We start from the raw sequence: 15,175 nt of genomic DNA on the forward strand, positions 1-15,175 counted from the left end.
ATGATCAGAATTTTTTTTTTGCTTGCACTGTAAAGTGACTTGACTCGTGAAACAATTTGATTTGCAATGATTTTCCAAACAATAAGTTATAAAGGGTGGACGTGTGTGTCTGATAAGACATCTAGACTAAAAGTGATGTGTGTCACAGGGAGTGATATGAGGACAGCTGTGTAACATGATGAAGCACGTCACAAACAAGCGCTCGCATTCCCCACAGACATGCCTCACTCCTCCCTGTTGTTTTCTCACAGGTGCGTCCCGTATTGGGTTCTCTGCCATCTACCGGACAGTTGGCTTTAAAGACACAGAAGCACATGTCTATCTGACCTCTCTCCCAATTACTGCCAAGATCCTGGATGTGGAGCGCTTCACCAGAACTCAAGACCGCTTCAAGTTCTCCAAACACAGGAGCGTGTCTAAGGTCTGTGGTGTAAACACTGCTTAACAGATTGAACAATGTCACAGATCTCACATCACTGCTGTGTCCACAGGCAATGCCAGCAGTGTTTAAGATAGAGCTCAAACATGGGAACTTCACCTGGATAGTGAAGAGAAAAGAGAAGCACTTCATGGAGCTGCACAGAGAGCTCCTGAAATACAAGACCCTCATGAGGATCCCACTGCCCACCCGCAGGTCAGACCCCTCTCATACTGAAAAAAAAAAAACAACTCTATCAGTGATCTACATTAGTCAATGTTTGAAGTCGATCAAAAGGTCTAAGACAAGAATAAGGGTTGTTGTTTTGTAGTTTTAGGGCAACTTTGATGAAAGGCTTTGAACCACTTTAAATGCTGACTACTGTATGTGGTCTTATTGTGGACCATACATGTAAAATAATTTGTATGTTTGGGCAAATTTGGAGTGAATTTAGTTTGAATATAGAGTATGTGCTGTAGAGCTTTTTCATCGTACTCTTACACTGCTGTTCAAACGTTTGGGTTTAAAAAAAAAAGAGCATTTTTTTTTATGAATTTATTTTATTCATTAAGATAATATAATTATTCATTGAGTAAAAGTAACAGCAAAGTCAAAATATTTCTATAGCAAAGTGTTATTTAAAAAAAAAAAATTATATACTATTGTACTTTTTGTTAATTCATTTAAAATTTTACTTTTAATTTTGAAGTTTTGTCAGTTTTGTTGTGCATTTTATTATTTTATTTAAGTTGTTATTATTAATTTAGATCCGAGGTTCCTAAACATTTCAGCCAAATAACAAAATAAGAATGTCAGTGACTCCTGATCCCCATTTTTCTTGAAGGTGGTTACAAATATATAAACGTTGCACACACAACTATAGGTATATTTAAACATGAGCATTTTGACAGCACAAAAATGCAACAGTCTAAAACTGCAACTGACGCTATTGCTGTGTGGTTAATCTAAACACCCCAAGAAAAAATTTAAAGGCTTTTCATTTGTATGTTGTTTTTGTTGTTTAGATTAATGAGCATAACTTACAGAAGATAGTTAAAAATTATGGTAAATAGTTTAATAAAACTTTTTTGGGTTTTGGAAATCACCAAGTGACCCCTCGTCATTGTCCCACAACCCCCAGGAGGTCCCGACCCCCACTTTGGAAACTACTGATTTAGATAATATGGTCAAACTGAAGGAAAATAAATTATAAATATTTTTTTCTGAAAAAATATTTAAAAATATAAAACATTTAAAAAATCTATATTCTATTTTAGTTTATTTTGCTTTGTTTTTCTTTGTTTTATAAATAATCAAAAAAGGTTTAGTTTTATGGTTAACCTTTTTCAAATATATGATTGTATTATATTATTTCTATCTTTTTCACAATTTGACAGTTTAATTTCAACAAATTATTTGGATTTAATAAAAAATTCAGGGGCTCAGTGGTTGCTGGGTCAGTTTGCATTACCCTGTGAAGTTTACATGTTCTCCCTGTGTTTGTGTGGGTTTCCTCCGGGTGCTCCAGTTGCCTTCACAGTCCAAAGACATGCGTTATACATGTAGGTGAATATAATATGCTAAACTGGCTGTAGAGTCATGTGTGTGAAAAAGTGTGTATGGATGTTTCCCAGTACTGGGTTGCAGCTGGAGGGGTATCCACTGTGTAAAACATATTCTGAATAAGTTAGCGGTTCTTTCCTCTGTGGCGACCCCTAATAAGCAAAGACATTAAGCCAAAGGAAAGTGAATGAATGAATGATACAATTTTAAGTTGTAATATTCTATTTTATTCTTACATTTTATTATTTATATATTTTCTATTTTTATTTATATATTCCATAAAATTCTCTAAGATTATTCAACTAATAAACGAAGCCTTGGTGAGGCTTCTTTTATAAATATAAAAACAATACAGACCTCAAATGCTTTAACGGCAGTGCAGTGGCCATTTGAAAAACAACACAAAAAACACTTTATTTTGAGTACGGTAGGTTTATTACTTTCATAATATATCAGCAAAAGTCATGCTTGAGATATTTGTCTCTAAGCTCTTGGCACAGGCAGAATGTAATTTTAAACTCAAGACTTTCTCCCTAGGATTGAACAATACTTGGTTGCAAACAAATCTGAAAAATAATGAAGCTTAAGCTGCTGCTGCTGCTGCTGCTGCTGGATTCATGCACATTCCAAGTCACCTTAAGCACAAACAAATGCACTGCTTCAAACTTAATCATAAATTTACATTGCTTGCCCTACTGTCAGATGCGTGTGCTGTTTAATGTGTTTTCCTCAGCTGACAGCATTGATCTTACGGTTGTGTATTTGCCTGTGAGTGTAACTAATTACTACAAGTATTGTCATTACACATAAAGATCATTCTGACAGCACACATGCATACACAATATAAATGAAGAGATAGAAATGTTTATGAAATTAACTATATTCAGTTAACTATATACAATTAACATATACTGTTATAAAACAGTTATATCACAGTGTTTCCTATAATGTTTATTTCTTCTGGAAAAAGTCTTATTTGTTTTATTTCAGCTAGAATAAAAGCAGTGTTTAATGTTTTAATGATCTCAGGGTCAATATTATTAGCCCTGTTTAGCAATATATTTTTTAATTGTCTTCAGAACAAACCATCATTATACAACCACTTACCTAGTTAACGTAACTCACCTAGTTAAGCCAATTTAACCTAGTTAAGCCTGAAAATTGCACGTTAAGCTGAATACTAGTATCTAGTATAAAATACCTAGTAAAATATTATGTTTTGTCATCATGACAAAATTAACAGAAATGTATTAAACAAAAATTGGGTAAAAAAAGCATACAGATGGACTAATAGTTCTGACTTAAACGCTATATATATAAATATATCATTTATTTTCTATTAATATATTTAGCAAATGTTTATTTTTAAATCAACCCTGATCCTTATTTCAACTTATGTTCTGATTGTTAAAAAGAAAGTTTAGCCACAAATGGAAAAATTGCTGTTGATTTACTCACTCTCTCACTGAATCCAAACTACAAGTGACGTGGTGTCGCAACACGCAAACTGTTTGGAGTTTTTGTCTTAACCCTCCACAACAGGGATGTGCTAAATTTTCTATTTTGGAAACAGTTTCTATTTCTATGACGTCAAGGCTGAACAACAGCATAAACTACTATGCCAATGATGCTTAATTCAGTGTTAAAAGCTACCAGTGTGAGTTTTAAAAAGCTATAAGTTTTTGAAAGCTGCAGCAGATATTTCGCCTCAGATCATGAAAATAAAATAACTGGCAAACAGTTTGAAAATGAAAGTTAGAACAGTGCAAACCAACCACCATAACTCACTCAGTAGCCTATGTACTTTTAATAATGTTAAAGATTTTTCATATGTATTAATATTATAACCTTTACCATTTTATCTGGAGTGCTGGTATTTAAATGTTTTGTTGTATTAAGTTTAGTATGAACATAGAACCTTGGTGATTTTGTCAAATGCAAGCTACTGGCACTAAGAGGCCTTTTTGATCTGTTTAAAAAGTATAACATTTGTTATATCTTCTGAAAATACACTCAGGACTATTAGCTGAATCTTTAAATTAAAGTAGTGTGCAAATATACATTGACTATTATTGACACTACTCCTGTGTTTAGTACTTTGCACAATATGCATGCTTAAGTGAACCAGATTTACACTGTATATTTAATTCAATTACACGTCATTTATTAATCAAAACTTGAAAGGCTTGAAGAAAGATTTTCAGATAAAGATAATTAGTGTATTCTTTCCTACAATAACCTCTTATGGGCCATTTCAGCAGACATGCCATTCTTATGGTTAACTTGCAGTATTCTTCATGTAAAACTGCACTTAATAATTACTTTTGCTTCTTGTTCAAGCTACTTATTTAATATGAGTTTAACAACACATTTATTTTTTTGAACAATTAATTTGTTTATGTTCAATCCACTTAAATTTGTAAAAACTATTATGTTATCTTAATCAATTTTGCAATACTTTTTTGAAACCCTGCATTTTTACAGTGTGTGAATTTTGGCAAATAGTGACAAGTTTGCATCCCAGACCTGATAAACTGATGATTATAAAAGACATACTGAGCATACTGTTGTACTGTTTAATCTAATTTGACTTCATTTTAGCCTATATTAAGATACAAACACCTATTTGTCAAGACAAAGTATCCTTTAATCACTTTTGGAGTCTTCAGCCTATAGAGCTGGATATTTTGATATTTTGATAAATTAAAGTTTTCTTGCGTAGCCTGCTGGGCACAGTCGAAAGGACCATTGTATTGATCAAATTTATATTTATATGAACATTATTTTATATATTTACATTAGATACAGATTAGTATAGGCTAATTTCCACTATCAAAATACCCCCAAAAAACTCCCTAATGTTTTGAGGGGCACCCCTGTAATTCTTATCCTGGTTAAAGTTAGTAAAGTTGGTCATTTTCCCTACATATACAGTAGTAAGACCTCATTCTTTCATTCTCTAAGAAGACCTCGTTATTCATTCTTTTTTGCCTGTACTTTAATATTATTTTAATATATATTGGGCTCAGTGGGTCACACAATCACCTCACAGCAAGAAGGAATATAAGTTTATTTTACTTAAAGTGTCAGGGTTACCTGCCTTTTTAACACTTGAATTGATCTAAAAATCTTTCCCATTGACATTTAATCCGAGTAACCTTAGAGTGAGTCAGGTAACAGCTAATTGTCGTTTCTGGGTGAGCTGTCCTTTTAATATTGTATCATGTAGAAATACAATAAACATGGCATCTAATAAGAGAAGCAAACGTAAAAAAAACAACAAAAAAAACAAGTTATCAGTTTGTGAAGAATATTCCACTTTCAATTTCATTTTAAATCCCAGGTGTCTCAATCAATTATCTTAGATTTCTCTGGGAAAGGTTTGGTGAGGTGATTTGAAGTTGTCACTCAAAATGGCAAAACTACTTTCATGAAGTCACTATAAATATACCTTAGAAGTGCCCTTCCTGAAGGTATTCGCTTGCTCACTTTCATTTGGAACGACCCTTCAAGTATTATTTTTTTCCCACTGTGCCTTTCAAGGTCTGAAAAATGCTGTTTGATATTCACTCCTGGTCTCAAGTGCTCACAGGAGATACATTAGAGATAAATCTTAGCGCTCATGTAAGTCGTGATGTGTCTCAGCTGATCACTTATGATTCAATAACCCAAGAGGGATTTTAATAGCAGGTGACAATAAAGGAGGCACATCAGTTCATTCTCTTCTCATTCTTCTAGAACCTATAATAGTTCCCACTTCCTGTACACTCCTTTTTTCAGTAGTTTTTCTCTAAGTATCTCATTTCTCTTTCTTCAGTTTACACCTATTCTCTTTTGTTTGTGTTTTCTTTGCCTTCTTTGTTCATATTTTATGGTTATTCATTTACAACTTTGCTATTGTTATCCCACTGGTGTGAAGTTTTGCTCTATTCATGTATGAAAAGTTTGCATGCAGTGCAAGTTTATTTTATTTTTGATTATATTATATTATATTATATTATATTATATTATATTATATTATATTATATTATATTATATTATATTATATTTAAAAAAAAGGATTGAAGGGCATCCACTGTATAAAACATATGCTGGATTAATTGGCGGTTCATTCCGCTGTGGCAACCCCAGATTAATAAAGGGACTAAGCCGAAAAGAAAATGAATGAATGAATGAATGAAAAAAAGTTATTTTTATTTCTATTTAATTTTATTTTATTTCTGTTTGTTTTTATTTTTTATTTTTTTATTTCGTTTATTTATTTATTTTTAATTAATTTATTTTTTTTACTTAATTTTTATTATTTTTAGTTTTAGTTTTATTTTATTTGTTTTTATTGTATGTTCATTTTTATTGATTGATTATTTGTTTGTTTGTTTATTCATTCTTTCATTGATTTATTTATTTGTTTTACATGGACATCACAATTACTCTGGACAACCAAATGCATTTGTTTAAGCCTTTTTGGCAGACTTGCTAATTCTCAACACCTGCCCATGGAAGGCTTGACATAAAATGAAAATGAATGATAAAATACATCCATATACACAACATTATAATTCTTTACATAAAATTGCTGTAAGGCAAAAGCATAGGCGGCATGATTAAACAAACTAATAGACTATTTGTGTAAACACTGCTACTTTTTTTAAACTACTTTTTAAGTATACACTACAAAAAACATTTATAATACTTTCTTATTTTAGGCTAACAGATAAATCATTCTACAATTTTGTTTCCTTAACAGAGAAGACCAAAAGTGGGCTTACACTTTGGTAGTTGCTCGTGTTATTCTGTGAGAGGTCTGATGTCTACTGATTAGAACAGAAAACAGCATCGGAACATGATTATTTTAACATTTAAAATCCAATTTAAGATAAATAAATTTAATAAAACTATCAAAACTAAAATGGTTATGTTTACAAAAAAAAAAAAAAAAAAAAAACTCACAACGATGCCATCGTTATAGGCTTTAAGTCCATAATTTTAATAGCTTGGTTATATATTGAATCAATAGGCTTCAATCAGAATCAGAATTGGAATTGGTTTAATTGGCAAGTGTGCTCTACACACAAGGAATTTGTTTTGGCTACAGAAGCTTACAGTGTACGTAAAGTGACAAGTGACAACATGGAAAATAAATATGAGAAAAGACTACAAACATTAAACAGAATGCAATTAGACAAAAAGCTCTGGATGTTGAGTTGTATGTACATGTATACATGTACATGTATAAATATACAAGTTATAAGGTGCTGTGTAAAAATGTGTACAAGAAAGTATTACATTGTATATTGTAATAAGGTGCTGTGTACAAGTGCATACTGTATGAAAAAGTATTGCACAATGTGGTTAAAGAGGCTTTTGAAAATGATGTAGTGCAGTTTGACAAGTTAAAGAATATCATTGAGTGCATGTATAATTTTGCAGTTAAACATCTTCTAATGAAACAAATACAGTTTAGACTTGGCTTGAACTTCTTACACAAATTTTTAACGTGACTATCAAATTTTAAATTCATGTCTAGAGTTATGCCAAGATACTTTCATTTGCTCACTTTTTTTTTAATCAGCACTTCAAATATATCCTATTCAGGCATATTTCTTATGGAGAAGCACGTAGAAACTGTTTGCTTGACATTTAACGTTAAATGAGACCGCTTAAGCCATCTTGAAATATGTTGTAAAGCCTGAGTCAGTTGCTCACCTGCCCGGCAAAGTTTGTTTTAGCAGACACATAGATGACTGTGTCATTTTTATTTGTTTTTCATTATTTTTAGTTTTTTATTTTGATTTTATTTCATAGATTTTTATTGTTATTTTTTGTAATAAAAAGAATTCTGAACCAATACTTATCTTGACAAAACCTATATTTTATGCATATATCATATATAACAAATCATATTCATGTCTAAAATGAACAAAAAAAAAGTCAGGTGACAGTTTAGGGTAAAAAATGTAACAATTTTTATTTGACTTTACACCACTCTTTCCGTTCTGCTAAACATGGACTGTTGCTTTCTCGGTTCTAAGAAGGCCCTGCCTCGGAAATAAGATATGTGCTCTTATTGTTTTTCTGGCCCAGTGTGTTCTGATTTGTTTAATGTCATATTTTTTTGGTTAACCATTTATGTACAATTTACCATCAGTGATGTCACAAACCCATGAAGAAACTCATTGTACTTCCTACCAACCATTTGTTAATGGCCTTAAAAAGGGAAGTTCTGTAAAAGAGAATATCTCACTTTACACTAAAATTAGATCATTTTAATTTTGCAGATGTTATTTATGGCCAAACAGCAACTTTGCACTCTACAGCAAATTATGCACTACCTAAAAAAAGAAAAAATGAAACCTATCTCTTTCTTCTTTCAGCCACACAGAGAGAAGGAAAAGCATCAAGAGGAGTGAGGTGAGGCAGATGCCAGCTCTGCCCCGGGGAGGTGGAGATGGAGAGCTGGCGAGAGAGGAGCAGGTGTCTAGTCGAAGGGTGAGTCGCTCTTGATCACATCATAGGATGAGTGTGAGGTAATCTGGAATATCACTTGGCATATGTGTTTGTTCTCAGGTCTTTCCCATGTATTGTCAGTGATGTGATTTAGTGGTCTTTGAATACAGTAACATCTGTCATATTGTCATATTAATGCATGTATGGGAACAGAAATGTTTTTCAGTAGTATATTACTTTTTATTTACTTTGTAGATATTTAAGGAAGTGCTTTAGAAAACCCAACGATTAATCAAACGGTTAATAAATAACAGAATATAGGTGGCATTTAAATATTGTATAAAAGTAGTAAAATATAAATATTGTAAAAAGAGAAGTATATTATCTTACTTTAGAACATTATTGTATATTCTTCAAGCTGTAAAACACTTTATGCTAAATATATTTTTTGGTGAAATATTTCAGATGTTTAAAGTAAATTTAAATAGCTAAAATAATCAATAATTATTAAAAAGTTAGGTTTGTGTTAGATTATACTTTTCCTTTATTTATGCACTCAACAGTTATATAGGTTAGTTCATCCATTCATTCATTCATACATATTGTACAAAGTACATATTATTTTTAATGTACATGTTGTATGCAACAGTTTCAAATATTAATAATTATTCTTTTTTTTACATGTTTAAATAGAAGACAGTTAAATTTAGACAATTTTTTAGATTAAATTTAAAGTAAAAAAAAAATCACTAATTATACTGTTTTTATCAAATAATTTGTATCAAATAGATGCTGCCTTTCTGAGCAGAAAATGCTGTTTTAACAACATTATATGTTTCTGTTCAGAAACTACTGATTGATTGTATCATATGCATGCTTGTGTATATAAACAAAAATAAATTAAGTTTAATGAAAACCTTTTTGTGCTGATATACTTTTATCATAACTGATGTTTTATAAGTTTAATCATGTTTTATAATAATATTAAGAAACATTTTCCTATGCTGTATTGCTCTAAATATGCATTCCTTTAAATTATATAACACAAATCTTACATTTATTTGCGTAAATATTAGCAATCTAATAGAGGAGAGAAGATAAGTTTATTATTTTAATGTTTTATTATTTATTAAATATTCCAATACATTTATGTTTGTATTAACATTACAGCATACAACTTGTCAACTTTATGGCATGCAGCTTAATTGAACATAATAGAAAAATAATAATTTGATATAATGCTAAGTTTTCGTATTCAAATTCTTACTTTATAATAACATTTGCTAATAAAAGAATTAATGTGTAGTGCAATATTGAGAAATGTCGATAATATAAATCACATAGATGCATAAAAGTATTTGACATCAGTGTTCAAAACTCTCTGCATTCTTTACCCTGATTCATAAATATATATATTATGTAATAATTTTATGTAATAATGTAAAGTCCTTTGGTCCAATTGCAATGGCAATTGTCACTTTAGTTCATTTTCCGTGTGCAAATAAGCCTGGGTACCACGTGGGGTTTGTTGAGGATGCAGTTCTGTGATTTAGTTTTATTTACAAGGAGACATTTCTATAAACGTGTGGCACTTGACAATTGTAAGCTGACATTGTTGATTTTTTATTTATTTATTTATTTTTGACTCCTTCCAAAAAGTTCTTGGAGATAGAAATGACAAAGTGTACTCAGTTTTTTATTATTATTATTATTTTTTTACGTTTTTGACTGAGGCACAACATTTGATGTGTTGCAAGTTTACTAATAAATGTAGACCAAGTACAATTTCAAATGTAGCTTCACTTCTATCAGTTTGGCCTAAAAAGATGGAAAATGGCAAAGAGTTTCCTCCATTTTATCAGACAAAAGTAAACGCACTGAAACATTCTAGCTGCATTAAATTTTAAAGCGGTCTAAACAGCAGTCATTGGGGAATCACTTGTTGCCAGAACCAGTACACCTCAAACTACAGGGAGCCTGCAGTCAAAAACGGGAACACAACAGAGCCTGTACTGAAATGAGAGTAAATATCTGCATGGCTTTCAAGAGTTGGCGAGAACTCTGAAATCTGGCGGGATGCAAGTTTGACACAGAGATGATTTTTTTAGAACATCTAAGACATTTCAGTTGCTCAGGTAGCTAGCTAATTTGCAGTGTTGGGTCTGATCTGACTAAGCAACTCATAGATCTAAATGTCAACAGCATGATTTATTTAAAAATACTTGCATTTTGATTTGGTAAGATCAAAAAGCAGCAGATATGACATGTCAGATGTTAGATGACATTTTTTTATATATATATATGCCGGGTGGGATGTGTATAGGGCCAGATCTGCTTAGTTTGATCACACATTCAATCTTGCCAAGAAGCTGTACTGAAGCACAACCCACTTAAAAAAAAAATAAGTCAGATGACTTTAAATCATTTTTTCCAAACGCAAATTCCAGTGGAGAGACAGGGGTGAAAAACTTTTATACTACAGTACATATCCTGTGCTTAAAATCTTTTACCCAAAATCGCAGTTATTATTACACTCTTAAAAGTGTACACTCTTAAAAAATTACCCTATTTTTTTAGCAAATACATAACTAGCCAGTGTTCTTTATCTTCTTACTTTAGCCTGATTCACACTTGTAAACTTGTAATTATGTTTTACAATTTCTCTTTGCATGAGCTCCGATGTCAGGAGCCTTTCACATGTGAGGCGGATCGTTTATAGCCTTAATCACAGCATCTAGAATAAATTATGAATTATAAAGAGAATGAGTGCTGTGGAACTTTAATTTTCTTTTCCTTATTAGAACAATTGCTTGGCCACTTTATTAAGTACATCTTTCTAGTACCGGGTTGGACCCACTTTTGCCTTCAGAACTGCCAAGTTACTGGAAATTTTGGTCTATATTGATGTGATGGCATCACGCAGTTGTTGCAGATTTGTCGGCTGCATATCTATGATGGGAATCTCCTGTCCGCCACATCCCAAAGGTGCTCTATTGGATTAAGAACTGGTGACTGTGGAGTCCATTTGAGTACAGTGAACTCATTGTCATGTTTAAGAAACCAGTCTGAAATGATTTGCGCTTCATGCCATGGCATGGTATCATGCTGGAAGTAACCATCAGAAGATGGTTACAAAGGGAGGTCATAAAGGGAGTGACATGGTCAGCAACAATACTCTGGTAGACTGTGGCATTGACACAGCGCTCAATTCATACTAGTGGGTCCAAAGTCTCCCAAGAAAATATCCCCCACACCATTACACCACATCCACTAGCCTAAAGTGTTGATACAAAGCAGGATTGATCCATGCTTTCATATTGTTGACGCCAAATTCTGACCCTGATATCCGGAAGTCGCAGAAGAAGTCAAGACTCCTCAGACCAGGCAATGTTTTTCCAATCTTCTTTTGTCCAATTTTGGTGAGCCTGTGTGAATTGTATTGATTAATTGATTGTGCAATTGATTGTGCTCGTCTGGCATCAACAACCATTCAAAATCACTTAAATCACCTTTCTTCCCCATTTTGATGCTTGGTTTGAACTGCAGCAGATCATCTTGAGCATGTCGACATGTCTAAATGCATTGAGTTGCTGCCATGTCATTGGCTGATTAGAAATTTAAGTAACGAGCAGTTGAACGGGTGTACCTAATAAAGTGGCCTGTGAGTGTATGCGTATGTGTGTACATATACTTTGCTGGAATCAGTATTAGTCATTTTAATTAGTAACCAATATAAACTGATCACAATTAAGCTTGAAACTACATTCAATAAGAATTTTTAAGAAAAAAAAATGATTGAATAAATGCAGCCTTGGTAAGCAGAATTAGCACCTTTTAAAACATGATCAAATCTTAGTGTTTTCAATCTGTTAAATGGCAGTGTTTGTGTAATTACCAAATAAACATTACTGTTATTCAGAAAGTTTGCTGCTTATGAGACAAATGTACATGATAAAATTTTTTCAATGAAGCTCAGGCTCTGACAGATGAGGTGTGACACATCAGTGTCCAAATCCATAAATTAAATGCATTAGCTCATTATTGATAAAGTGCATTTAAAAGGATAGTTCACAGAATAAATGAAAATGTACTCACTACTCACTCACTCTCAAGGGACTCCAAACTTTTATAAGTTTCTTCTGTTGAATACTAAAGCAGATATTCAAAAGAAAGCTGAAATCCTGTAACCATTGACTTCCATAGTCAGAACTCAATGCTGTGGAACTCAATGGTCACAGGTTTCCTGCTCATTTTGGAACAATTAAAAGTAAGTATTTATTTTTAGTTAAACTCTCCCTTTAACTCGTGCTCTACATAGGGATTAATGAATTAGTGTACAAGTGAATGATTTCGAACACCGCGACAGATTCGACAACTCTAGAGCTATTCAGCTTTAAGGAAACGACTCGCCATTGCTGTTTAAAAAGTTGAAATTATGCTGACATTTAATGCTGATGTTTATCAAAAGATTGAAGCGTTATCACCAAAAGCTATTCAGGACATTTTAAATGGCATTTTTATTTTTTGAGCTTTACGGTTATCTTATAGTGCCAGTGCCACAGTATCAGACATTTAAAACTGACTAGCACATGCATTTTCCTTTTACAGAAACAACTGGAGGACTATCTAAACAAGCTGCTGAAGATGGCGATGTATAGAAAATACTACGCAACGGTAAGCTCACACTTGGTTATAGAGTTCAGGCCCTGATAGAGCACATGTTGAGTTATCTTTAATGAAGCAGCAGAGTGACGATCAATATTGCTGATAGAAACTGTGTGTCTTGAGTCTCTCGCTCTCTTTCTTGCTCTTCAGTTCTATTCCAGCAGCTTTAATCAAGGACATCCGTAAATTCTCTCTTTTTCTCCCTCAAATTCCTTCTTTCGTTCCCTCTTTTCCCTCTTAATTCCCTCAGAGGGTCAATATGGCTGAGGATTTAGTGTAACTTCTTTTAATTGAGGCTGCATCTCTTTCTCGCTGGTTTTAAGCTGAATTGTTTCTCATTTGCAGATGGAGTTTATTGATGTGAGCCAGTTGTCCTTCATTCAGGACTTGGGCCCAAAAGGATTGTGAGGACACAATTTTTTTTGCTTTATTATTTTATTATTGGCTCATGCTCATATATAGAATGTCTTTTTAATTGTATGGTGAAGTACATTTTATAGAATTGTGGCTCTCAGCCAGGAGTAAAGAGAACAATATACTATAGGGAGCTTATAGTATATAAAAATATACAGTATAAGAAAATTGTAACTTTATATTGCCACTTTTAGAATTAGAAAGCCATGATCTTTTGGATCAAGTCTACCTGATAATATTTTCCCAAAGTGCTCCTAGATGGGTGTGGAATTTTGCAAGCAGAGGGAGGAGTTGGTGTGGCCGGCAAAACGGGAAAAAGAGGAGGAGTTGAAAGAATGTTGTCAGTTGGCTTATAAACTGAGAAACAAACCATTAGATGCATGATTTTATAGTTTTACAAAGTTAACATACACAGACATAAACAGTAAGTAATTTAATGTCCGGCTACATTTGTCATTTCATATACACATAATCACAATTTGTTACATCATTTATATAAACACTATAAATGAGGAGGACTTCTCTCCTCCTCAATCCCCGGGTCTGAATGCAAACACAGTGGATAGCAGTGCAGCAGGTCTCTTGCCCTGTCTATTCCAACCATTAGCCTTGCCAGTAATCAGGAAGATTTTAAACAGGCAAACATCAGCAAGAATACTGGCGATGTGTTTAAATGGTAACAAACTCAACTAATAAAAGACAAAGTCTGCCAATCCCCAATTCTTGTATAGCTCTCCTGACAAAAATGCTTGCTGCACACAAACAGCTTTGCTGTATCGGCCTTGACAGCATCAGGGGGAAAAACATGCAGCAAACCCTGTGGATCATGAAAACAAACACAAACGACCTGTGCTGTGGTCTCACCCAGTCATTGGGTCTCACAGCTTGGCAGGCCTGCCTTACCTTCGGAAAGCACAAGCTCTCATGAATAATTAAGTGGCAGGGTCTTCTCATAGGATAAGAAAACGCAGCTATGAATAATAATGAGAAACCGACACGTCATTACTCCACTAGCAGATTCGCACTACCTCAACCGATTTTGATCCCGCCCCAAAAATTGTTTTAAACTCGAAAGATGAAATTAGCTGACAAAAGCTCAAAATGATCCTGTTTTCCCCACAATTGAAGCTGACAGGTGCTAACATTGTCCTAACTGATGATGAACACACACAAATCTGTTAAAATCTCAAGAAAACTTTTCCAGGGTGTCTTGAATCTTTAAAATGAAGGATTTGTCAGCAGATTTATATTTTTTTGTAAATATTTCAATATGTATATTTATAAAATATGAAATATTTTTGGGGCCCTTTAAACATCGTCTTTGGTTATGGGAGTCTTGAAGTCATTAGGTTTGAAAACAACTAGCATAAAATAAATCTAAATTTATTTATTTAGGGAGCTATTAATATTAAATTGAACCTGATATTTTATATACTTGTTTTCAGTTGTGATCATAACTTTTAGCTACTGTTAAGCAACAGTTAGGGACATTAATCACAAAAAACTCCCCATTGTTACCACAATGCGTTTAATTGTTTTTCTGAATTCTTTGTAATTTCAACAGATTCTCATAATCATACTATAGTTATTTACTATATGACATGAAATGTACCATGATATTTTTTTGGAATTATAATCAGCATTATAGTAATATGACATATTTCTCTG

At 32.8% G+C, this 15,175-nt stretch overlaps 1 protein-coding gene across 2 annotated transcripts in view; it reads left to right on the forward strand.

The window, feature by feature from the left end:
• Positions 1-15,175, forward strand: part of pld1a (phospholipase D1a) — a 71,641-nt gene that overhangs the window by 16,920 nt on the left and 39,546 nt on the right. For both annotated transcript variants that reach the window (XR_012387576.1, NM_001160095.1), the window contains exons 3-7: positions 252-421; positions 492-634; positions 8,356-8,470; positions 13,037-13,102; positions 13,439-13,497. Coding sequence is in view for 1 of the 2 variants with exons in the window: in NM_001160095.1 (NP_001153567.1) it covers positions 252-421; positions 492-634; positions 8,356-8,470; positions 13,037-13,102; positions 13,439-13,497 (553 nt within the window). In the remaining variant the exon portion in view is untranslated. The remainder of the gene's footprint in view (positions 1-251; positions 422-491; positions 635-8,355; positions 8,471-13,036; positions 13,103-13,438; positions 13,498-15,175) is intronic.

This window comes from Danio rerio, chromosome 2 (assembly GCF_049306965.1).
Source record: "Danio rerio strain Tuebingen ecotype United States chromosome 2, GRCz12tu, whole genome shotgun sequence".
NCBI lineage: Eukaryota > Metazoa > Chordata > Actinopteri > Cypriniformes > Danionidae > Danio > Danio rerio.